This window comes from Stylophora pistillata, chromosome 11, assembly GCF_964205215.1.
Source record: "Stylophora pistillata chromosome 11, jaStyPist1.2, whole genome shotgun sequence".
In the NCBI taxonomy this organism is placed as follows: Eukaryota; Metazoa; Cnidaria; class Anthozoa; order Scleractinia; family Pocilloporidae; genus Stylophora; species Stylophora pistillata.
In genome coordinates, this window is record NC_142529.1 from 3,745,001 (window position 1) to 3,768,733 (window position 23,733).

At 38.9% G+C, this 23,733-nt stretch overlaps 2 protein-coding genes across 3 annotated transcripts in view; both read right to left on the minus strand.

Moving 5' to 3' along the window:
• The window catches only part of LOC111323157 (uncharacterized), an 84,526-nt gene extending 65,464 nt beyond the window's left edge, over nt 1-19,062 (minus strand). The window contains exons 1-33 of one of the 2 annotated variants that reach the window (XM_088738210.1): nt 18,844-19,062; nt 18,643-18,663; nt 17,730-18,058; nt 17,394-17,616; nt 17,201-17,230; nt 16,667-16,837; nt 14,405-14,733; nt 14,069-14,291; nt 13,868-13,888; nt 12,955-13,283; nt 12,619-12,841; nt 12,426-12,455; nt 11,892-12,062; nt 10,712-10,867; nt 10,195-10,285; nt 9,661-9,881; nt 9,208-9,240; nt 8,887-9,042; nt 8,551-8,641; nt 8,032-8,252; nt 7,411-7,443; nt 6,617-6,945; nt 6,279-6,501; nt 6,119-6,148; nt 5,200-5,370; nt 3,996-4,151; nt 3,476-3,566; nt 2,941-3,161; nt 2,208-2,240; nt 1,481-1,809; nt 1,145-1,367; nt 978-1,019; nt 290-445 (exon numbers count right to left, since the gene is read on the minus strand). In XM_088738210.1, coding sequence (XP_088594336.1) covers nt 290-445; nt 978-1,019; nt 1,145-1,367; nt 1,481-1,809; nt 2,208-2,240; nt 2,941-3,161; nt 3,476-3,566; nt 3,996-4,151; nt 5,200-5,370; nt 6,119-6,148; nt 6,279-6,501; nt 6,617-6,945; nt 7,411-7,443; nt 8,032-8,252; nt 8,551-8,641; nt 8,887-9,042; nt 9,208-9,240; nt 9,661-9,881; nt 10,195-10,285; nt 10,712-10,867; nt 11,892-12,062; nt 12,426-12,455; nt 12,619-12,841; nt 12,955-13,283; nt 13,868-13,888; nt 14,069-14,291; nt 14,405-14,733; nt 16,667-16,837; nt 17,201-17,230; nt 17,394-17,616; nt 17,730-18,058; nt 18,643-18,663; nt 18,844-19,054 — 5,317 coding nt within the window. In that variant the 5' untranslated portion in view covers nt 19,055-19,062. The remainder of the gene's footprint in view (nt 1-289; nt 446-977; nt 1,020-1,144; nt 1,368-1,480; nt 1,810-2,207; nt 2,241-2,940; nt 3,162-3,475; nt 3,567-3,995; nt 4,152-5,199; nt 5,371-6,118; nt 6,149-6,278; nt 6,502-6,616; nt 6,946-7,410; nt 7,444-8,031; nt 8,253-8,550; nt 8,642-8,886; nt 9,043-9,207; nt 9,241-9,660; nt 9,882-10,194; nt 10,286-10,711; nt 10,868-11,891; nt 12,063-12,425; nt 12,456-12,618; nt 12,842-12,954; nt 13,284-13,867; nt 13,889-14,068; nt 14,292-14,404; nt 14,734-16,666; nt 16,838-17,200; nt 17,231-17,393; nt 17,617-17,729; nt 18,059-18,642; nt 18,664-18,843) is intronic. The other variant, XM_088738212.1, reaches the window with a different exon arrangement.
• Nucleotides 19,063-19,167: 105 nt separating this feature from the next.
• LOC148719700 (vitrin-like) lies at nt 19,168-22,682 on the minus strand. The gene is made up of 4 exons (XM_088739136.1): nt 22,591-22,682; nt 20,578-20,600; nt 20,187-20,207; nt 19,168-19,508 (listed from the first exon to the last, which is right to left on the minus strand). Exons 1-4 carry the CDS (start codon nt 22,635-22,637, stop codon nt 19,168-19,170), a joined length of 432 nt encoding a protein of 143 aa, XP_088595262.1. The 5' UTR covers nt 22,638-22,682.
• Between the last annotated feature and the right edge of the window lie 1,051 nt (nt 22,683-23,733).

The following is a 23,733-nucleotide window of genomic DNA, read 5'->3' on the forward strand; positions in this document are numbered from 1 at the left end:
ATGTCAATTAGTCACCGTAAGAGAAGTACAATAATGAAAAATGTCTTTCAAGTACAATTATATCACTAGTTATGCGTTAGTCAATAAAAGGCAGCGGGAACGAAGATAATATTAAAATTAACAAACGAACAAAGGAAACCTTTGGGATACAAGAAAAATAAAAACTGACCCGAAAAGAAGATCAACTACGTCATGCAAATTATCCACATAAAAACCACAAAACAAAAACTTACTGCATCGATAAAAGAAGTTACTGTTCATAAATCAGTGTTATCCAGCTGAAACTCACCAGTTCGTCCGTTGATAACAACACCATTAAAGCCACGCCTGTGTAGAGAATAATCCCTTCGATTGACTCGTATGTAGGCCCGTGAGCGTCCGTATAAGGTTCGGCCACGTTTCTTATCCACGTAGCCTTGACTCTCTATCGATACCTGAATGAACCCTGCAAGTTGAGGTGATAATTCAGGTTATAAACTCTGAATGATTAATTTTTCTGATAATAATCATGATTTGAAATAGAGGCAGTGTGTGTCCGTTTCGAAAGAGACTCAAATTTGATATGAGATTGTTTTTTTGCAATTTTTTACAGAAAGATGAGGGCCAGTTACTTTTGGAAGGCTGCGAATCTCTCCCTTAAAAGACAGATGTGATATATAAGCCTGTCAGAAAAAGCTATTACAACTTTTTCGTCTCGTTGAAAACTTTATAAAATTTTATGCCCGACTTCGATGAACGTAACTGATCATGAAATCAGAGTTAGGTCTGAATAATTCTCTAGCCCTGGTTACTTTACGATACACTGATATATTTGTAAGAAAAAGCAAAAATATCAAAATATCATATATGGTGGTGAGTTTATTCGGTTATTCACTTGTAGTTCTTCCTTAATAATACAGAGTTTTCCATCTTAAAAATGGTTTATATCGATTATCAAGTTATGGTGTCGCAACTTTTGATATACATAAAAAACTTACTCCTTCCGTGTGGTCTTACTGCAGGTCTCACAGGGCGTGTACCTGTAAAACACACCAGCTTCAAATCAAAATGAAAAGTGCATGAATGTTTTCATTACTCTCACCATGACAATGAATGTTCTTGTTTATACAGGCAAAATATATTATACTAAAATTAAGTGACATACCTCTGCATGCTCGTCGTTGTATAGTACCCACTATAGAGCCCAACTGTCTAAACCCGGCTGTTATCACGTGACTTCGATGTCCTGCCGCTATTTGTAAGAGCTGTCTTCTGTTGTATCTCCGACCGATTCCAACCGCATAACATTTGATGTTTCTTCGTCGGAACGAATTGGCAGGAGACACCACATTGTCCTGTGATCTTCCATCAGTCATTACTATAGCAACCTATGGACAAAAGATCATACTCGTGTCAAGGCTAGAGAGAAGGAATATCCAGTTTTTCTGCAAATTTAAAGTGGTGCAAATGGCTTAGACATTCAAGGAGTTTAGATATATACCTTACGAACACCTCTCCGCGCATATCGGAACACCCGGCTATAACAATACCGCATGGCATATCCGGTCCTCGTACCACCCCTGGGGTATCGTATGCGATTAATGGCATTCAGAATCTGCCCTTTAGAACGATATCGTCTAAAGTCGAAAATCAGCCGAGGTCTGGACGAGTACAGTACGACTCCTACACGGGTTTGTCCGCCTCTGAAGTTAAAGCGGCTGACAATCGCTTTGACAAAGTTGAGACATCGTCGGAAGTTTCCTCTGCCATAAGCCTCGATACTTCCTGAACCATCGATGATGAAAGCCAAGTCAACCCGAGCACGGCACGCTGCAATTAGATACAAAAAACATCCATAAACACTCAGTTGCAATGTATACTGCTACTTGTAATTTCAAGGCTTTTGATTGACTTCCTTTATACAAAACAACTCTGATTGGTTAATATGCGAGTCTGTCAGGCATCATATTCGTTTAAGGCAAATTATAGTTTGTAATCTTTTTTGTTTAACCGCCATGATCGGTTTTTTTCGTTATGTTATTGCAAAGCTTAAAATGACAAATGCGCCCTGTGGAAAAAGGGTGACATGACACTTGAATATGTTCTGGGATTCGTTGGCTTCATTTTTTGAAAGATAAAAGTGGCTTTTAATCTTTCAAATGCTTACAAGAACGGTCGAGTGTTGTGTTATGTTCTTATTAAAGTAACAACGTCCCACTAAAACTTACTTCTCGATGGCCTTGGTCTTGGAGGGCGACGACCTGCAAGCAAAACACAGCACTTTTGAATGCAAATCATACCTTAACGCTTTCTATTATTATTTTACGACATCCTCGTGCCGAGTCCTTGTTGAAGAAAGCGAGACAAACTACACAATTATAGTGAGAAATTAGAAAGTCATCGGAACCTATTCCGAAGAAAAAAAAATTTTTATAATGTATAGGGAAGTAAATATGTATACTAAATAACGTTTATCGTGGCGTGTTTCTCTACTGGTTTACTGGCCGCTTCGACCGATTTGAAAAATACACAAGCAAGTGAAGAATTGGCCGGGTTGGGAGTCATACAGGGATGCACTTCTGTGATATAGACCAGGTGCAGGACATGCATGCGGAGAAGGCAAGTTTATCTATTCGGCAGAGTTCAATAGAACCACAAAGTAAACAACTACACTCTTTTACTCGAAGCTTTCGTTGAAATTCAAAGTAAACCGTCTTTAAACACGTTCTCTCTCCAATGCAACAAAAATAGCTTTGTGTAAAAAGCTGTGACAGTCAGCTTCACCCTTTATTTATGGTAGGTAACTTACCAAATCAATTTACGCGCCACTAGCCAACTAGTTGCCCTGGCGCACTAAATGCAACAAAAATTGCTTTAAAAATAACTATTAACGTACCTCCAGACAACGGAATGCGCTATCGACCACTGAGGGATGTTTCCTCAGTAGATCTTTCAACTTACCTCCAGACAATGGAATGCGGATGTTTACGTAACTTGGGCCTCGTCTCTGATGGCGACTCATCGATCGGATCCAATATGGCCTGCGACCCACATAGCCACACCCAGCAAAACTACTCCTGTAACTGAATCTGTGTATATTGAGGTGTAACCTTCTGAGGATGTACTTGTAATATCTTCCAAACCTCCACGCCTCATCTTGGATTGCAAGACACACAATTCTCCTGTAATAGTTGAAGGAATCATTGTTATAAAAAAAGATTAGTACATAAAAGGGACATAGCGCAGTAGTCAAAAGGATTTTCTGTTCAAACTGACTTTTAGTCATTACTTTCATGTAATTAATGATCCATGAATTTTAGAGTGAAAGTTCTCAGCGGAAAAAATTCGTCACGTCCCTTGCACTGCCGGATTTATTACCTGTTTTAAGGTCTTTTTTCTGATATATGTGACATACATATGGTCATGTTGTTTGGTCTCAACGTATTAATTCAATGACTATTGATGTTTGTCGATTGACTCATATCACAGCACTCACCCACGTGGGATCCTCTTAATAAAGTTCCTGAACCTGACAGCTTGATGACGGTTGAGGTGAGTGTCATAAGATACTCTTTTCTCAACACGACCTGTTGAAATAAAGTGCGCTAGCAGCTAGTAACAATCATTAGAAAGGCTGATTCAAAAACTTTCTAACCAGCCAATGGGAAACTTTACACACCACTCATAAGGTGTACAACATTTACGTTCCCTAAACGCCCCACAGAGACAAATGTAGTCATTGTTTCAAAGTTCAGCTTAAATCAAAGCAGAAAAAAATATATGTCTAGTTATATTTTAGAATCGGCAAACATTCAGCGAGAAATGTTCAAAATATAAACGCAAAGAGAGAAAAAAAATTAACCTTTCGAACACTGGAGAACTAAATTTGTCCGTAAATTGTGACCAACTAGGACATGCAAATTATACGCCAAAGCCACCTCAACTCACGCAACGTTCTATATCAATTTGTCAAAAATGCACTTCTCATAACTCAATGTTATCCAGCAGGCCCTCACCAGTTCGTCCGTTGATAACAACACCATTAAAGCCACGCTTGTGTAGAGAATAATCCCTTCGATTGACCCGTATGTAGGCTCGTGAGCGTCCATATAAAGTACGGCCGTGTTTCTTATCCACGAAGCCTTGACTCTCTATCGATACTCGAATGTACCCTACAAGTTCAGGTATTAATTCTGGTTATAAAGTATCAATGATTACTATTTGTTATCAAGATTAGCATTAAAAATAGAGGGAGTGTGTTTCCGTTTTGAAAGGAACTTAGAGTGGATATGATCGAGATCGTTTTGTCAGAATTTGTTAAAAGAATGATGCAAGAAAACGCTACTTTTTACGAGGCCTTTGCCCGGGATCTAAAGGCCTTGGGTGACGAGTGGTGTATGCTTTTAGAGTGATTCCTCAGCTTTGCATTGCGCATCCTGTACTGCATAAAAAAATTACGTAATCAAGCGAATACGCTTGCGCGCATTTTAAGAACAACTTATTGTTTTTCAATCCATGGACCAGGTAAGGAGGTAAGATGGTTTTCCGCTCTTGAACGAACATTGTTACATATATTTGTTATTGCATCATTTTTGTGTTCAAATCATCCCCTGTTAAATGGAGAAATTAAAGCAAAATGTATCGACGGGAAAATAGCTATAGCTAAAAGTGTGCACGAAGCCCGTTACGCGATGATGCAAAATCACGACCTCGAAAGCAACGACTCGTTTTGAGTCGATGTCGTTTAAAACTGCGAAATATTTCCCCAAATAATATTTCAATGTTTTGACCTTTCCACCTATCAAGTTTTCTCCAAGAGTTAATTTAAAAAACCCTCGCTTCCAGCCCACCGCAAAATATACCGAGAACCGATGAAAAGATGCGCGTGATTAGTGCCAGTACAGACACAAATGGGGTAAGATTGGCCCATCATATCTCTATTTTTCGAAATAGACATGGGTAGGGAATACTTAAAGAAAGTTTAACAAAAATTGTTCCATAACCTTTTTTTTCTTAGGAGTTACCTTAATTTGAGAACGATTTATTTCTTATATATTTCGTTTAATTGTTAAAGAGAGGGGTATTTATCATGTTAAAAAAGTATATTTGACAACAGCTTTTGACACAACTTCGTGGCCTGCCCAGGATAGTAAGTTTTAAATACACCTAAGTATATGGCGCTGAGTAATGTTAATCATTTATTTTTTAGGTTAAACTTACTTCTTCTAACACATCTTCGTTCACATTCTGCTTTTGATCGAAAGTTGTTAGCATTTCCTCGGCACCCGCCATAAATGAACATTTGGCACCTTCCAGTCGCCCTGTTATAGTACCATCTTCGCATTGCAGCTCGGCAAGGGCCAGTGACTTTTGGAAGGTTGCAAACTCCTCCTTTTAAGAAAAAATGTGCCGAATAAAGCTGTTGAAAAGAGCTTTAACGCCTTGTGCGTCTCGTTGAAATTAGCCTAACAAACCAGACTTCGATAATCATCATTGATCGTGAAATTAAAGTTAGTTCTAAATAACTCTGTAGCCCTGATTACTTTTTATAACATAACCAAAGTAAAGCGCGCGCTCTGATTGGTCAATTTAGCGTCCCCCATTTGCCCATGGGTGTACGCTGCTGATGTGAGCAAATGCAAGGACTATTTTTCCGCGCGCGCTTGTTTTTTCTGGTCACGTAAGATTTGTTAAATAACAGGGAACTCTTTAGCTACAATGTATCAATGTTATGTTATAACACAAATGGTAAACACCACAGCGTACGCTATTGAGTTGTGGATGCACTTGGGAGGTTTGCTAAGCACTGAAGAAACTAGAGTCGCTCTCGGCTATCGCCTCGAGCGACTCTTACGCTTCTTTCGTGCTTAGCAACCTCCCGCGTGCATCCATAACTCAATAGTGTACACTGTGGTGTTTACCATTTGTTAAATAAGACACTTCAAAGCGAAAACAAATCTCTAAATGTAACGTTCATGGTAATTCATCTTAATTTCATTGTAATTCTTCCTTCGTTATACAGTCTCTCTATCTTTAGAATGGTTGACGTAACCGCGGATGGGGTTAGGATTAGGGTTACGATGCCAGAACTGTTACTACAAATAAATGATTAAAAAATCATAATAAATGAATAACTTACTTCCACGCGGAGGTCTCACAGGTCGTGTACCTACAAGGAAACCAACCAACTTCACATCAAAATGAAAAATCAATGAATGGTTTCATTACCTTTCACTGTGACAATAAACGTTCTTGTTTATGAAGGTTTTATATATTATAATAAAGATTTAGTAAAGTACCTCTGCATGCTCGTCGTTGTATTGTTCCCACTATAGAGCCCAACTGTCTAAACCCGGCTGTTATCACGTGACTTCGACGTCCTGCCGCTATTTGTAAGAGCTGTCCTCTGTTGTATCTCCGACCGATTCCAACCGCATAACATTTGATTTTTTTTCGTCGGAACAAATTGGCTGGAGACACCACATTGTCAAATGATCTTCCATCAGTCATTACTATAGCAACCTAGGGACAAAAGGTCAAACTCGCGTTCAGCTATGAGAGTTAAGACATCCGGTTTTGCTGCAGATTTGAAGTAATGTAAATGATTTAGACGGTCAAAAAAAGTTTAGATATATACCTTACGAACACCTCTCCGTGCATATCGGAACACCCGTCTATAACAGTACCGCATGGCATATCCAGTCTTCGTACCACCCCTGGGGTATCGTATGCGATGGATGGCATTTAGGATCTGCCCTTTGGAACGATAACGTCTAAAGTCGAAGATCAAACGAGGCCTGGACGAGTACAGTACGACTCCTACTCGGGTTTGCCCGCCTCTGAAGTTAAAGCGGCTGACAATGGCTTTAACAAAGTTGAGACATCGCCTGAAGTTCCCTCTGCCATAAGCCTCGATGCTTCCTGAACCATCGATGATGAAGGCCAAATCGACCCGGGCACGGCACGCTGAAATTTGATATAAACACACCCGTAAACACTCCCATACAGTGTCTAGTGGCGGTTCCAAGTTCAAGATTTTAGAATGACCTTTTAATGTAAAAGAACTCTCTTGGATCAATAGGTGAGTCGGTTAGGTATCATATCCATTTAAGATAAAGTAATCTTTTTTTGTCATTTGATAAGCCTGTCTATCCCGTTGCCTCAACATTTTATTCTAATTATTTGTACTGCTGACCACTAACCCTAAGTAACACCTAAAAATCGGAAAAATGCTGGTTCAGTCCTTTTGAAAAAAAGGGAGTGGAGCATTGGAACGGCATGACTGAGGAAAAAAGTCCCCTGGGAAAAACGGAACGCTACCACTTTGCTACCATGGATTCACTTTATTTGTTTATGGTAATGAGGTGGCCTTTGAATCTTTCAAATGTTTAACCACATTTAATTTAAGTAACAACAGCCCTTAAAACTTACTTCTCGAAGGCCTTGGTCTTGAAGGGCGACGTCCTGCCAGCAAAATACGGGAATTTTCAATTCAGATCTTATTTTCACGTTTGTCATCCCTCAGCGAAATGGTTATTATCACTGCATGTTTGTCTCTTGGTTTACTGGCCACTTTTAAATTACCATTTTTACAATAAACAAGCAAGTAAAGAATTGGCTGGCTCTGAGAATCCTACAGGAATACACCTCGCTAATACACAGCAGCTGCATAGTTGGTATACCAGAGTAAATGAAACCACAAAGTAGATAAGAACACACTTCCATCTTGAGATTCTTCCAGCGAGTGAATTTAGGATGGACATCTTCATCCCGACTGCAATACAGGAACTTTAAAGCGAGTTCCGCTGATAGTAACTTCTTGTTAAGCCTTTGAAATGTTACTATCAGCAGAACTCGCTTTAAAGTTCCTGTATCGCTGTCGCGATGAAGATGCCCATCCTAACACACTTCCACTCTAACGCTTCCTTCAAACTTCAAGTAAACCGTCTCTTAAACATGTACCTTCTAATGGAACAAAAGTGCTGTGTGTAAAACATCCATAACAGAAACCTAAATACCAGAAAGTTAATTAGGAAAAAAATACAAATTTACCCCCAGACAGTGGAATGCGGATGTTTACGTAGCTTGGGCCTCGTCTCTGATGGCGACTCATCGATCGGATCCAATATGGCCTGCGACCCACATAGCCACACCCAGCAAAACTACTCCTGTAACTGAATCTGTGTATTTTAAGGTGTAACCTTCTGAGGATGTACTTGTAATATCTTCCAAACCTCCACGCCTCATCTTGGATTGCGAGACACACAATTCTCCTGCAATAGTTGAGGCAAACATTATTATCAAAAAAGAAAAAAAGTACATAAATGGGGCGTAACGGAGTCGTCAAAATGTTTTCCTGACGAACTGACTGAATTTCTTGCACGTGCTCTCTAATGAATGGCTCCATGATACGGCTTTTTAGCAGAGAAATTTTTTTTACGTCCCTTGTATTGATAGAATTTTTTACCTCCTTGTAGTATTAATTTCTAGTAGAGGTGAAATGGATGTGGCTCAGCCTCTGAATGTGATGAGTATAGATGTCTCTCCATTGACTCATATCACCACACTTACCCGCGTGGGATCCTCTTAATAAAGTTCCTGAACCTGACAGCTTGATGACGGTTGAGGTGAGTGTCATAAGATACTCTTTGCTCAACACGACCTGTTGGAATAAAATGCATAATCAAATAGAAACAATTCTTTGTAAAAGTTGTTCAAGTACAATTCAAGCAAACAAACAATCAAATGAATCTTGCAAGCTTTTAGAAACCAAACCTATCTAAAAAACCAACACCATCTACACTAGGACATACAAATTATCGGCGAGAGTCACCTTTAATCACGGAGATTTGTATATCAAATATAAATTGTCTTTTAATAACTGGATGTTATCCAGCAGGTCCTTACCAGTTCTTCCGTTGATAACAACACCATTAAAGCCACGCCTGTGTAGAGAATAATCCCTTCGATTGACTCGTATGTAGGCCCGTGAGCGTCCGTGTAAAGTACGGCCGTGTTTCTTATCCACGAAGCCTTGACTCTCTATCGATACTCGAATGTACCCTGCGGAAAAAACGATAAGTTCATAGTTATAATATAGTCTCAAATTGTATTTTTTTCATTTGTTTATGATGATGAGCTGGTCCTTAAATCTTTCCAAAGTTTAACCACAACGATCAAGTTGTTTCATGAGGTTATCATGAAGGTTACAATGACATAAAAACTTACTTCTCGACGGTCTCGGTCTCGGAGGACGACGACCTGCAGAAAAAAAAAAACACGGGCCGTCAGTGAAAGTCATACAGTGCGTGCACCCAGAAGTATACAGCATCTGGAAATACGAAACACGGAAAAAAAATCTATTTTCATAAAGAATTTAAAATGCCAATTGAAATTGAAGCCAACGAAAAGAAAGTAAAAAAAACACAAGACCACTCTTTTAACTCCTTGATTTCACTCAAATTTCAAATGAAAGCCTTTTTAACCTCTATTTCACCTCTATTTTCTCCGACTTAAGAATAACCGCCAAATCTTACAGTTGTAAAAGAACCTTTGCCCTCTTATCTCTTTTAAGCTTCTTACAATAGTTAACTGACAAAAATGAGTCTTTTTTTCGTTCTCTTTATTGTTTTTTTTTTCTGATGAAACATAGGAGATTTCCCAATAAAGCTATAAACTTACCTCCAGACAGTGGAATGCGGATATTTACGTAGCTTGGGCCTCGTCTCTGATGGCGACTCATCGATCGGATCCAATATGGCCTGCGACCCACATAGCCACACCCAGCAAAACTACTCCTGTAACTGAATCTGTGTATTTTAAGGTGTAACCTTCTGAGGATGTACTTGTAATATCTTCCAAACCTCCACGCCTCGTCTTGGATTGCGAGACACACAATTCTCCTGCAATAGTTAAAAGAGTCCTCATCATTCAAAAATATCATTACATGGTAGGGGGATAACGCAGTAGTCAAAAGTGTTTTCTGGTCGAACTAACTTTTCGTCATTACTTGCATGTAATTTATGATCAATGAATTTGGGGTGAAAGTTTTTAGCGGACAAAATTCGTAACACCCCTCTCACTGCCGGATTTATTACCTGTTTTAAGGTCTTTTTTCTGATATATGTGACATACATATGGTCATGTTGTTTGGTCTCAACGAATTAATTCAATGACTATTGATGTTTGTCGATTGACTCATATCACGGCACTCACCCGCGTGGGATCCTCTTAATAAAGTTCCTGAACCTGACAGCTTGATGACGGTTGAGGTGAGTGTCATAAGATACTCTTTGCTCAATACGACCTGTGGGAATACAAAACAAAAACAGATAATAACCATTATATGAAAATTTTATTTATGAACAATATTAGGGGCCATTGTGACATAAAGTTACAAACCGCTTGTAAGATGTATGAAATTTACCCTTAGACAAAACTTACACGGAGTTGGTTATTCATTGTTTGAAAACGATACCTTCATTCAACGCCAAGTTGGCGTTTCTAGTAATTTTTTAGAATCGGGAAACATTCAGCAGGAAAAATGCAAAAAAATTTAAGCAAAAAAACAAATAAATGAACCTTGCGATGATTTAAGAATTACAATTGTCTCAAAATACAACCAACTATAACATGCAAATTATCCGCTTAAGTCACATAAAATCCTAGAACTTCGTTTTTATCGACAAGAAATTGACTTTTCAAAAATTAAAGTTATCCAGCAGGCCCTTACCAGTTCGTCCATTGATAACAACACCATTAAAGCCACGTCTATGTAGAGAATAATCCCTTCGATTGACTCGTATGTAGGCCCGTGAGCGTCCATATAAAGTACGACCGTGTTTCTTGTCCACGAAGCCTTGACTCTCTATCGATACTCGAATGTACCCTACAAGTTGAGGTGTTAACTCTGGTTATAAAGCATCAATGATTACCATTTGTTATCAAGATCAGTATTAAAAATGGAGGCAGTATGTTTCCTTTTTGAAAGGAAACTTTAATTCGATCTGTTGGAGATCGTTTTGTCAGAAGTTGTTAAAAAGAAATGGTACGAGAAAACGCTGATTCCTCAGCTTTGCATGGTGCATCCTGTAATGCGTATAAAAATCACGTAGTCAGGCGAATAAGCGCGTGCAGAAACACCTTATTGTTTTTCGAGACATGGATCAGGTAAAGAGTTAAGATAGTTTTCAGCTCTTGAACGAGGACGTTTACCTATATTTTTTATTGCATCATTTTTGTGTTTAATTTATCTCCTTTAAATGGAGAAATAAAAGCAAAATTCATCGAAGGGTAAAAAGATCTAGCTAAAAGTACACATGACGCCCGTCACTCGATGATGCAAATCATGACCTCGAAAGGAACGACTCGAGGAACGCTTTGAGTCCATGTTGTTTAAAATTTCGAAATATTTCTACAAATAATATTTGGAAACGTTCGATACGTTTTAAAGTTTCTACCAATCAAGTTTTTTTCTAAGTGTAAAATTATAAAACCCTTGCTTCCAGCTACCGCAAAATGTACTGTGAACCCATGAAATGACGCGCGTGATTAGTGCCGGTATAGACATAAATGAGGTAAGATTGGCCCACTATATCTCTTGAACAAGCATAGTGACCTATCTTTTTCCTTGTATTTTTCGAAATAGATATTGGTAGGGAACATTTCAGGAAAGTTTAACAAAAATTGTTCCATAACCTTTTTTTTCTTAGGAATTACCTTAATATGAGAACGATTTATTTCATACGTATTTGGTTTAATTGTTAAAGAGAGAGGCATTCATTGTTAAAAAAGTATATTTGTCAACAATTTTTGACACAATTTTGTGGCCTGCTTAGGATAATAAGTCTTAATTACACCTAAGTATACGGTGCTGAGTAATATTATTTAAATATTTTTTAGGTTAAACTTACTTCTTCTAACACATCTTCGTTCACATTCTGCTTTTGATCGAAAGTTGTTAGCATTTCCTCGGCACCCGCCATAAATGAACATTTGGCACCTTCCAGTCGCCCTGTTATAGTACCATCTTCGCATTGCAGCTCGGCAAGGGCCAGTGACTTTTGGAAGGTTGCAAACTCCTCCTTTTAAGGAAAAATGTGCCGAATAAAGCTGTTGAAAAGAGCTTTAACGCCTTGTGCGTCTCGTTAAAATTAGCCTAACAAGCCAGACTTCGATAATCATCATTGATCGTGAAATTAAAGTTAGTTCTAAATAGTTCTGTAGCCCTGAGTACTTTATAAAACACTTCAAAGCGAAAACAAATCTCTAAATGTAACGTTCATGGTAATTCATCTTAATTTCATTGTAATTCTTCCTTCGTTATACAGTCTCTCTATCTTTAAAATGGTTGACGTTACCGCGGTTGGGGTTAGGATTAGGGTTACGATGCCAGAACGGTTACTACAAATAAATGATTAAAAAATCATAATAAATGAATAACTTACTTCCACGCGGAGGTCTCACAGGTCGTGTACCTACAAGGAAACCAACCAACTTCCCATCAAAATGAAAAATCAATGAATGGTTTCATTACCTTTCAATATGACAATAAAAGTTCTTTAGGTTTTATATATTATAATGAGGTTTTATATACTATAATATATTATAATATATTATAATAAAGATTTAGTAAAGTACCTCTGCATGCTCGTCGTTGTATTGTTCCCACTATAGACCCCAACTGTCTAAACCCGGCTGTTATCACGTGACTTCGACGTCCTGCCGCTATTTGTAAGAGCTGTCCTCTGTTGTATCTCCGACCGATTCCAACCGCATAACATTTGATGTTTGATCGTCGGAACAAATTGGCAGGAGGCACCACATTGTCAGATGATCTTCCATCTGTCATTACTATAGCAACCTAGGGACAAAAGGTCAAACTCGCGTTGAGCTAAAAGAGATGAGATATCCGGTTTTTCTGCAAGTTTAAAGTCATGCAAATGGTTTAGACGGTCAAAAACTTTAGATATATACCTTACGAACTCCTCCCCGTGCATATCGGAACACCCGGCTATAACAGTACCGCATGGCATATCCGGTCTTAGTACCACCCCTTGGGTATCGTATCCGATTGATGGCATTTAAGGTCTGCCCTTTAGAACGATAACGTCTAAAGCCGAAGATCAGCCGAGGTCTGGACGAGTACAGTACGACTCCTACGCGGGTTTGCCCGCCTCTGAAGTTAAAGCGGCTGACAATCGCTTTGACAAAGTTGAGGCATCGTCGGAAGTTTCCTCTACCATAAGCCTCGATACTTCCTGAACCATCGATGATGAAGGCCAAGTCGACCCGAGCACGGCACGCTGCAATTCAATATGAACACACAATTTAACCCTTTGTTACAATGTGTAGGGACAATTGCGAGTTGTTGATTTTACAACGACTCTGAATCCAACAAAACTCCGACGGGCCAATATGTGAGTTCCTTAGTCATCATTCACGTTCATCTTCAAAGCCTGCCTGTCCTGACCACCATTCCTTTGAACCTTTTAATTCCACTCTAAAATTCTGCAGAAAACTAGCGCTTTCTAACAAGTGAATAACAGAATGGTGTTAACTTCTATTCTTCTGAAAATCGAAATCCTTTGAGCTTAACCCCCGTACCAAAAGCATCAGGAAAGTAGAGATGGAAAAAGTTTTGGATGGAGAAGAGGGCGGAAGTCGTTTACACGATAAAACTTATGTTAGCTTTGTCGAGACCAAAAGTTATTCTTGCATTTGCTATTCTTTCTCACTGTTTTTCTTGAATAAAAAGTTTCAAAACTGCATTGAACAGTGTTCGCCTCGTGTTTAGAGTCATACCTGCTGCGCTTACTTTAGATGTGAAATCAATATCAGATACACAGAGGTGATGTTTTTAATAATGTGCAGTTTGTGAAAAACTTACCCCCTCCAACAGGGCGTGTACCTACAAGTAAAAGACAGCAGCTCTCGATCAAAATGAAAAATGAATTAAATATAACGACCAGATACAAAGCGTACATTAATTTTTAAATCATCATCTACTCCATAATGACAAATGCTTAGTTTATCAAGACTTTTATAACTAAAATACTAGAAGTACAATTCAAGTCACTAAGTAACACACCTCTACATGCTCGTCGTTGTATTGTTCCCACTATAGAGCCCAACTGTCTAAACCCGGCTGTTATCACGTGACTTCGACGTCCTGCCGCTATTTGTAAGAGCTGTCCTCTGTTGTATCTCCGACCGATTCCAACCGCATAACATTTGATGTTTGATCGTCGGAACAAATTGGCAGGAGGCACCACATTGTCAGATGATCTTCCATCAGTCATTACTATAGCAACCTAGGGACAAAAGGTCAAACTCGCGTTGATCTAAAAGAGATGAGACATCCGGTTTTTCTGCAAATTTAAAGTCATGCATATGGTTTAGAGGGTCAAAAACTTTAGATATATACCTTACGAACTCCTCTCCGTGCATATCGGAACACCCGGCTATAACAGTACCGCATGGCATATCCGGTCTTAGTACCACCCCTTGGGTATCGTATCCGACTGATTGCATTTAAGATCTGCCCTTTAGAACGATAACGTCTAAAGCCGAAGATCAGCCGAGGCCTGGACGAGTACAGTACGACTCCTACTCGGGTTTGCCCGCCTCTGAAGTTAAAGCGGCTGACAATCGCTTTGACAAAGTTGAGGCATCGTCGGAAGTTTCCTCTGCCATAAGCCTCGATACTTCCTGAACCATCGATGATGAAAGCCAAGTCGACCCGAGCACGGCACGCTGCAATTCAATATGAACACACAATTTAACCCTTTGTTACAATGTGTAGGGACAATTGCGAGTTGTTGATTTTACAAAGACTCTGAATCTAACAAAACTCCGACTGGCCAATATGTGAGTTCCTTAGCCATCATTCACGTTCATCTTCAAAGCCTGCCTGTCCTGACCACCAGTCCTTTGAACCTTTTAATTCCACTCTAAAATTCTGCAGAAAACTAGCGCTTTCTAACAAGTGAATAACAGAATGGTGTTAACTTCTATTCTTCTTAAAAAACGAAATCCTGGGAAATTCTTAGATCGTTTATCATTAGCAAGAAGAGTAATGGCCTCAATTTTGTCCCCTGAGGTACACCAGCTGGTACGGGGCCCTACTCAGAGAAACAATCAGCAGATAATTTTACGCGTTGGTAGCGATACACTAAGAAGTCGACTACCCAACGGTCTACGCCCCGAGGGATATCAAGTCTGTAAATTTTATGAGTGAGCAGTTGATGGTCAATGTAGTCAAAAGCTTTGCGGTAGTCAAACAGGACCACCCTGACTGCAGATCACGTGCCATCAGTTGCACGCGTCCAGTGATGGAGCATGGACGGCAAAGCTAGGGCCATGCAGGATTTCGGTAAGGCTCCAAACTGGTCGGGATCGATCATTTTCAACACAGCCGAACCGATGAACGCAGATACCACAAAGTCTTCGGCTAATTTGGAAATTATTGATGTGAGGGAAATGGGTCGTAAGTTGTTGTTGATGAGTTCGACAGGTTTCTGTTTAGGAATGGGTACCACATCCGCCAGCTTTCAAGATGGGGGAAGTTGTTGTTCAGCAAAGCTACAGTTAAGGATGGAAGTCACTGGCTGAGCTATAAAGTCAGTCAGTATATTCCCTAAACACCCAACTAGGTATCCCATTGGGACCCGCAGCCTTGCGGGGGTTCAACTTTCTGATTGCGGTCAAAACATCCACATCAGAAATGATTACCATCGCCGAGTTCGCTTAGAAGGGTGGAATAGCATCGAGTAGCGAAAAAGACTTCAGTTGGTCCAGGAAGGCATAATTGATAGCGTTTGCGACATCACGGTCTGGAAGGTGGTGATCCAGTCTCTCAACGTGGAGTAGCGAACGCAGACTGTCAGAACCTGACGTAGGGGTCATCCCAGCGATAACCTTGACCTCCCCCCACCATTGGTAAAGAGTTAAGATGGTTTTCAGCTCTTGAACGAGGACGTTTACCTACATTTCTTATTGCATCCTTTTTGTGTTTAATTTATCTCCTTTAAATGGAGAAATTAAAGCAAAATTCATCGAAGGGAAAGAAGATCTAGCTAAAACTATACATGACGCCCGTTCCTCGATGATGCAATCATCACCTCGAAAGGAACGACTCGAGAAACGCTTTGAGTCGATATTATTTAAAATTTCAAAAATATTTCTACAACTAATATTTCGAAACGTTTGATACGTTTTAAAGTTTCTACCAATCAAGTTTTTTTCTAAGTGTAAAAATTAAAAAACCCTTGCTACTAGCTACCGTAAAATGTACTGTGAACCCATGAAATGACGCGCGTGATTAGTGCCGGTACAGACAGACATAAATGGGGTAAGATTGGTCCACTATATCTCTTAAACAAGCATGGTGACCTATCTTTTTCATTGTATTTTTCGAAATAGATATTGGTAGGGAACATTTAAGTAAAGTTTAACAAAAATTGTTCCATAACCTTTTTTTTCTTAGGAATAACCTTAATATGAGAACGATTTATTTCATACGTATTTGTTTTAATTGTTAAAGACAGAGGCATTTATTTTTAAAAAAGTATATTTGTCAACAGTTTTTGACACAATTTTGTGGCCTGCTTAGGATAATAAGTCTTAAATACACCTAAGTATACGGTACTGAGTAATATTATTTATTTATCTTTTAGGTTAAACTTACTTCTTCTAACACATCTTCGTTCACATTCTGCTTTTGATCGAAAGTTGTTAGCATTTCCTCGGCACCCGCCATAAATGAACATTTGGCACCTTCCAGTCGCCCTGTTATAGTACCATCTTCGCATTGCAGCTCGGCAAGGGCCAGTGACTTTTGGAAGGTTGCAAACTCCTCCTTTTAAGAAAAAATGTGCCGAATAAAGCTGTTGAAAAGAGCTTTAACGCCTTGTGCGTCTCGTTAAAATTAGCCTAACAAGCCAGACTTCGATAATCATCATTGATCGTGAAATTAAAGCTAGTTCGAAATAGCTCTGTAGCCCTGATTACTTTATAAAAAACTTCAAAGCAAAAACAAATCTCTAAATGTAATGTTCATGGTAATTGATCTTAATTTCATTGTAATTCTTCCTTCGTTATACAGTCTCTCTATCTTTAAAATAGTTGACGTTACCGCGGTTGGGGTTAGGATTAGGGTTACGATGCCAGAACGGTTACTACAAATAAATCATTAAAAAATCATAATAAATGAATAACTTACTTCCACGCGGAGGTCTCACAGGTCGTGTACCTACAAGGAAACCAACCAACTTCCCATCAAAATGAAAAATCAAGGAATGGTTTCATTACCTTTCACTATGACAATAAACGTTCTTTAGGTTTTATATATTATAATGAGGTTTTATATACTGTAATATATTATAATATATTATAATAAAGATTTAGTAAAGCACCTCTGCATGCTCGTCGTTGTATTGTTCCCACTATAGAGCCCAACTGTCTAAACCCGGCTGTTATCACGTGACTTCGACGTCCTGCCGCTATTTGTAAGAGCTGTCCTCTGTTGTATCTCCGACCGATTCCAACCGCATAACATTTGATGTTTGATCGTCGGAACAAATTGGCAGGAGACACCACATTGTCAGATGATCTTCCATCAGTCATTACTATAGCAACCTAGGGACAAAAGGTCAAACTCGCGTTGAGCTAAAAGAGATGAGACATGCGGTTTTTCTGCAAATTTAAAGTCATGCATATGGTTTAGAGGGTCAAAAACTTTAGATATATACCTTACGAACTCCTCTCCGTGCATATCGGAACACCCGGCTATAACAGTACCGCATGGCATATCCGGTCTTAGTACCACCCCTTGGGTATCGTATCCGATTGATGGCATTTAAGATCTGCCCTTTAGAACGATAACGTCTAAAGCCGAAGATCAGCCGAGGTCTGGACGAGTACAGTACGACTCCTACGCGGGTTTGCCCGCCTCTGAAGTTAAAGCGGCTGACAATCGCTTTGACAAAGTTGAGGCATCGTCGGAAGTTTCCTCTGCCATAAGCCTCGATACTTCCTGAACCATCGATGATGAAGGCCAAGTCGACCCGAGCACGGCACGCTGCAATTCAATATGAACACACAATTTAACCCTTTGGTACAATGTGTAGGGACAATTGCGAGTTGTTGATTTTACAAAGACTCTGAATCTAACAAAACTCCGACTGGCCAATATGTGAGTTCCTTAGCCATCATTCACGTTCATCTTCAAAGCCTGCCTGTCCTGACCACCATTCCTTTGAACCTTTTAATTCCACTCTAAAATTCTGCAGAAAACTAGCGCTTTCTAACAAGTGAATAACAGAATGGTGTTAACTTCTATTCTTCTGAAAATCGAAATCCTTTGAGCTTAACCCCCGTACCAAAAGCATCAGGAAAGTAGGGATGGAAAAAGTTTTGGATGGAGAAGAGGGCGGAAGTCGTTTACACGATAAAACTTATGTTAGCTTTGTCGAGACCAAAAGTTATTCTTGCATTTGCTATTCTTTCTCACTGTTTTTCTTGAATAAAAAGTTTCAAAACTGCATTGAACAGTGTTCGCCTCGTGTTTAGAGTCATACCTGCTGCGCTTACTTTAGATGTGATATCAATATCAGATACACAGAGGTAATGTTTTTAATAATGTGCAGTTTGTGAAAAACTTACCCCCTCCAACAGGGCGTGTACCTACAAGTAAAAGACAGCAGCTCTCGATCAAAATGAAAAATGAATTAAATATAACGACCAGATACAAAGCGTACATTAATTTTTAAATCATCATCTACTCCATAATGACAAATGCTTAGTTTATCAAGACTTTTATAACTACAATACTAGAAGTACAATTCAAGTCACTAAGTAACACACCTCTACATGCTCGTCGTTGTATTGTTCCCACTATAGAGCCCAACTGTCTAAACCCGGCTGTTATCACGTGACTTCGACGTCCTGCCGCTATTTGTAAGAGCTGTCTTCTGTTGTATCTCCGACCGATTCCAACCGCATAACATTTGATGTTTGATCGTCGGAACAAATTGGCAGGAGGCACCACATTGTCAGATGATCTTCCATCAGTCATTACTATAGCAACCTAGGGACAAAAGGTCAAACTCGCGTTGAGCTAAGAGAGATGAGACATCCGGTTTTTCTACAAATTTAACGCAATGCAAATGGTTTAGACGGTCAAAAACTTTAGATATATACCTTACGAACTCCTCCCCGTGCATACCGGAACACCCGGCTATAACAATACCGCATGGCATATCCGGTCCTGGTACCACCCCTGGGGTATCGTATGCGATTGATAGAATTTAGGATCTGCCTTTTAGAACGATAACGTCTGAAGTCGAAGATCAGCCGAGGCTTAGACGAGTACAGTACGACTCCTACTCGGGTTTGCCCGCCTCTGAAGTTAAAGCGGCTGACAATCGCTTTGACAAAGTTGAGGCATCGTCGGAAGTTTCCTCTGCCATAAGCCTCGATACTTCCTGAACCATCGATGATGAAAGCCAAGTCGACCCGGGCGCGGCACACTGTATTTAAATTATTATAAAGATATAATTAAACTCTGTTACAATGTGTAATAGCGGTTGCTTGCGGATGTGGAATAAGGTGTCAGAGAATGTAGGTTTTGACTGTTGACATAATAAATCTATCCTACTATCTTCGTCGCAAAAACTTTTTTCGCACTACTTACGCAGCCCGACACTTTTTTTCTGCTTTTGCACCGATGCTTTAGATCTCCATTGTATAAAAAAGAAAACCTGGGTTTCTTAAGCTACACCTGTGCTTATTAAAAAAGGCTTTATTTCAGATGCATAGAAATTCAACATGCACGAAAGGATTTCTGTTCGTGATCATAAGCTGAACTTTTACTTGGCTCGATTCCCTTCCGCTGTTTGGGAATATGAGCCCGCGCTACTCCCCACGAACCCACCCTCTTCTCGGGGAAGAGCGAAGACCGGACACGAAAGAGCTGCGGAAATCGAGCCTCAACTTTTACCAGGTAAAAGAAAAAGAAATATCCTTAGGGTAATCACTCACGCATCTCTCAGATCTCATTTGTAGTTATTTATGAATTACCGGAAGAATAATTATATTCAAATGGATTTTATCTTAGAGGGCGTGCACTTTAAAACTCTGCAAGATAGAGAGGAAACCTTTTTGACTTTTTTTTGTAATGAACAATAGCTATGGTGCTAAAAACATACCTGGACGGGGAATTGATCTTCCTAAAACCAAGAGAAACAACACAGGTCAGGAGTTTTGTATCAATGGTACAGATTTAATGTTTGGTGTTCAAATAGGTATATTTATGTGTAAAGAAACCATTACTTTACGCTCAGTTTGAGGTGAAAGTATGTTGCTGAGCTGCACTGAAATCAATATTCCTTCAAAAGCGTCCATCACTGACTTCCCATCAAGGAGTGATCAAATGGTACTTTCTCCTCAAAATATTGATTTTAGTGTTAAATCTGATTGGTTGAATAAGAAGCACGAGTTTTTTTGACCAATCACAGAACGAGGTTAAGCAAACCAAAGCAGTCCGGGATGATTTTCAACTCCTGACTGAATAGAACTCAAATCTTTAGGAAAACTTACCATTCACTTCCAGTGACTGGTACCTGTGTGGAGAAACATGTAAACATTAGTTTAAACAGATATAAATGTAACATTACAATTCTTGCGGTTTTCAGTAATGGATAAGTAACAGTCATGTTTCAGTTTTTGATATTGAAAATTATTTATCGGTTACATTGGTTACATTTTTAGAAAAGTGAACCTTTAGGTCTTTCAGGATTTTCATCAAAACTTAAAACGATTCAGTTTTCAATAGTTGATTAAATTCTTCTTAAACTAAACTTATACCAGGGTTATATTTAGACAAAGCGTGGCGATTGTTGAACCGAATCAAGGAAAAGTTTATTTTTTGATGAAATGTAAAGAAGGATCGTCACTAACACTGAAAAACATTCATCCCCCATCAAACGATGGGGAAAAAAAAGTAAAAAAAATTCAAAATTTTGTCTTCATCTGTGGTTTAATATTAAGTTAGACTTTATTGAAATAACCCACCCATATAAATTATGTAGGATTTTAGTTATAACTTGAAATAATTGAAAAAAAAAGAGACTGTGAAACTTTACTATTTAACAATTATTCCACGAGCGCGCGTTGGAAAAAACGCCCCCAAGATATTATAAAAATCTTCTCGACTTTATTTTGTAAGAAGAAACCGAATGTTACAGTGTAGATATTAGATTATGGTATATTGGCTCACATACCATAATTGCTAAGCCAATAAATAGTCTTGAATTGCATTATCCAATGATCCAGTTTTTAATAACGCTTATTATTAAATTTTCAATTCCGAATATTGCATTTTTAGTGTTCTGATTGATTCACTCAACACAGGTTATCAGCTCATATTCCGAGTCACCTTATATGAAAATGCATTGCACCAACTGTTACAGAGCTGAAAGAAGCTTCAAATATCCAAACCTTCTGGATTTAATAAAATTTAGTAAAAAAATTATTCCATTCACACTTGTTGGATACGAGATTGGTCATAGCCAACTCGGTGCTACGCGCCTCTTTGGCTATTCAACGCGCATGCATTGAGTAATTGTTAGCCCCTTCGAAAAGGTGATAATTCCAAACAATCACTATAAATAAAGGTTTTGCTTTCACCGGCTAGAACTGTATTTATCGCCATTAAGAATAATATGGAAGGTCTTAAGGTGACAGTTTATTTAGCTCACTGTATTTGATTTCAATCTTTTCCCAATATAATATTTTTTAACCATCATATCACAAGGACGTAATGTTTTTCTTCGATTACGCCACACTTGAAACAATTTTAGCGACATATTTACAAATAGGAAACAGCAAGACCTGCAAAGTGCAAGGTGCCTCCTCAACAGCAGGCAAAATACTTTTGTTCACAAGCATACCAGTGTATTATTTCTTCTCAGTTGAACCTTTTAGCTCAGTGAGCCATGGCTTGTCTAAGTAAAAGTTCGAGGTATTGTACCCAGATGCCCCTTCATGTCTAGTATCAAAAGAGTCTCTTAATATCTGACTGGAAACTTTAGTCTCTTAATCGATAAATAATACATAAGAATGAACACTCGAGGGAACCTTACTGACAAAGATCAAAGAGGTTAATCATTTTCTCAGTTGATTTTCTAAGTGAATACCGATCTTTTAAGTATGCTCCACCTATAACATTGTTGACTACGTGCATGGAAGGAATATTGTTTAAGTGAGCCCAATGGAAAATAAAGATTTCAGAGAACACCTCTTCGATAGCGTTTTCGAGACAGGCGCCGTTATTAAGCTGGTTTTATCGCCTACAAAGCTGAAATAATAAGCAACAATTAAAACCCATAACCCGGCTTTCTCAAGTTGACCAAAGAACCTTGGAGCACACAGATTAAACGTCTTTATCGCGTTAGTCACTTTGAAAGAGCCTCTTAGCCCATAACACTTTTCATCTTTCGTTTTACAATTTTTTGGTTGAACATCTGCTGTTGGATACAAATAACGTTCAAAACGAAATTCTGAAAGAGGGAAATGAAACCAAGAAAACTGAGAGGATTTTGCTGTACTTACACATGCAGGATAAAAATCGACAGAAAAAGCGCCCGTATCCAACCCATCGTCCCTTTTAGTGGAGATGATTTTGTGGACACGACATTCTCAGAACTGGCAAAAGCACCAACTGAGCTAACCAGCTAAGTAATAATCTTTAACAAAAAACAATGTTGATGAATTACTTCACCTGTTGCGCTCGATTGTTTTCCAAATAAGCTGAAAAACTAATCTTTGATTCACGAAACTGCGTCGCTTGAACTTCATAAAGAACCAAGTGGATATTTAGACAATAAAAACTGGATCCTTTAGTATCTTAAGGATTTTGTTAGCAAAGAGAAACAACTCTTCCAACCACGTTTTGTTTGTTCATCAGACGTAGTTTGTTCATGAACAAACTAGAAGCGGTGGGGGGAGGGGAAAGAGGGGAGAGCGAGGTGGACTGAGGTTTTATTGAATTAAGGGTTTGTGGAGAACCAGTGATAGAGACATATTAAAAATAGGATCATTTTGTTCTAAGAGCGATAGAAATCTCTTTCAGTCTTGAACTCTTCAAGGGGGTAGATACGCTACACATCCACACAAAGAAATTCAATTATGGACACAAAGAAATTCAATTTTGATACAGTAAAAATCTAACCACAAGTTAATCGACAGGTCTTACGAATGACATTTCCAGCAAAACATTGAGAAAAAAAAAAAGGTAATGATCTATTTCCATTTAATTTACAGCAGGTATGTGATAAATTCTATAACTATTACGCTTTCAAAATATTAACTCAAAAAAACCTACGTAGAGGTAAACGACCGGTGCCAAAACCGGTTTCTAAAGCGCCAGAAAGGTTCACAACAGTATCAATGATGGCTCTCTGGATGATATCAAATTTTAAGAAAGTGACAGAATGAACGAAACACTTCAGTTTGAAAAATAGTTACACAATTTCAACGTAACGGAAAACCTGTTCTGACAACAACGTAGCCTGATATATCTAGAAGCAAACTGGCTGGTGCGTAACTCCATTTAAAGCCAGTAAGCAAGCCCGGGCTTGCAAACTTTCCTCGGAAATACTTGACTTCCACAACCTTCCCCGGCCGCCACATACTTAAGAGATACGGAACAGGCTTACAAGCCAAAAAATGATTTGCTGCGCCCCTTACTGGTTT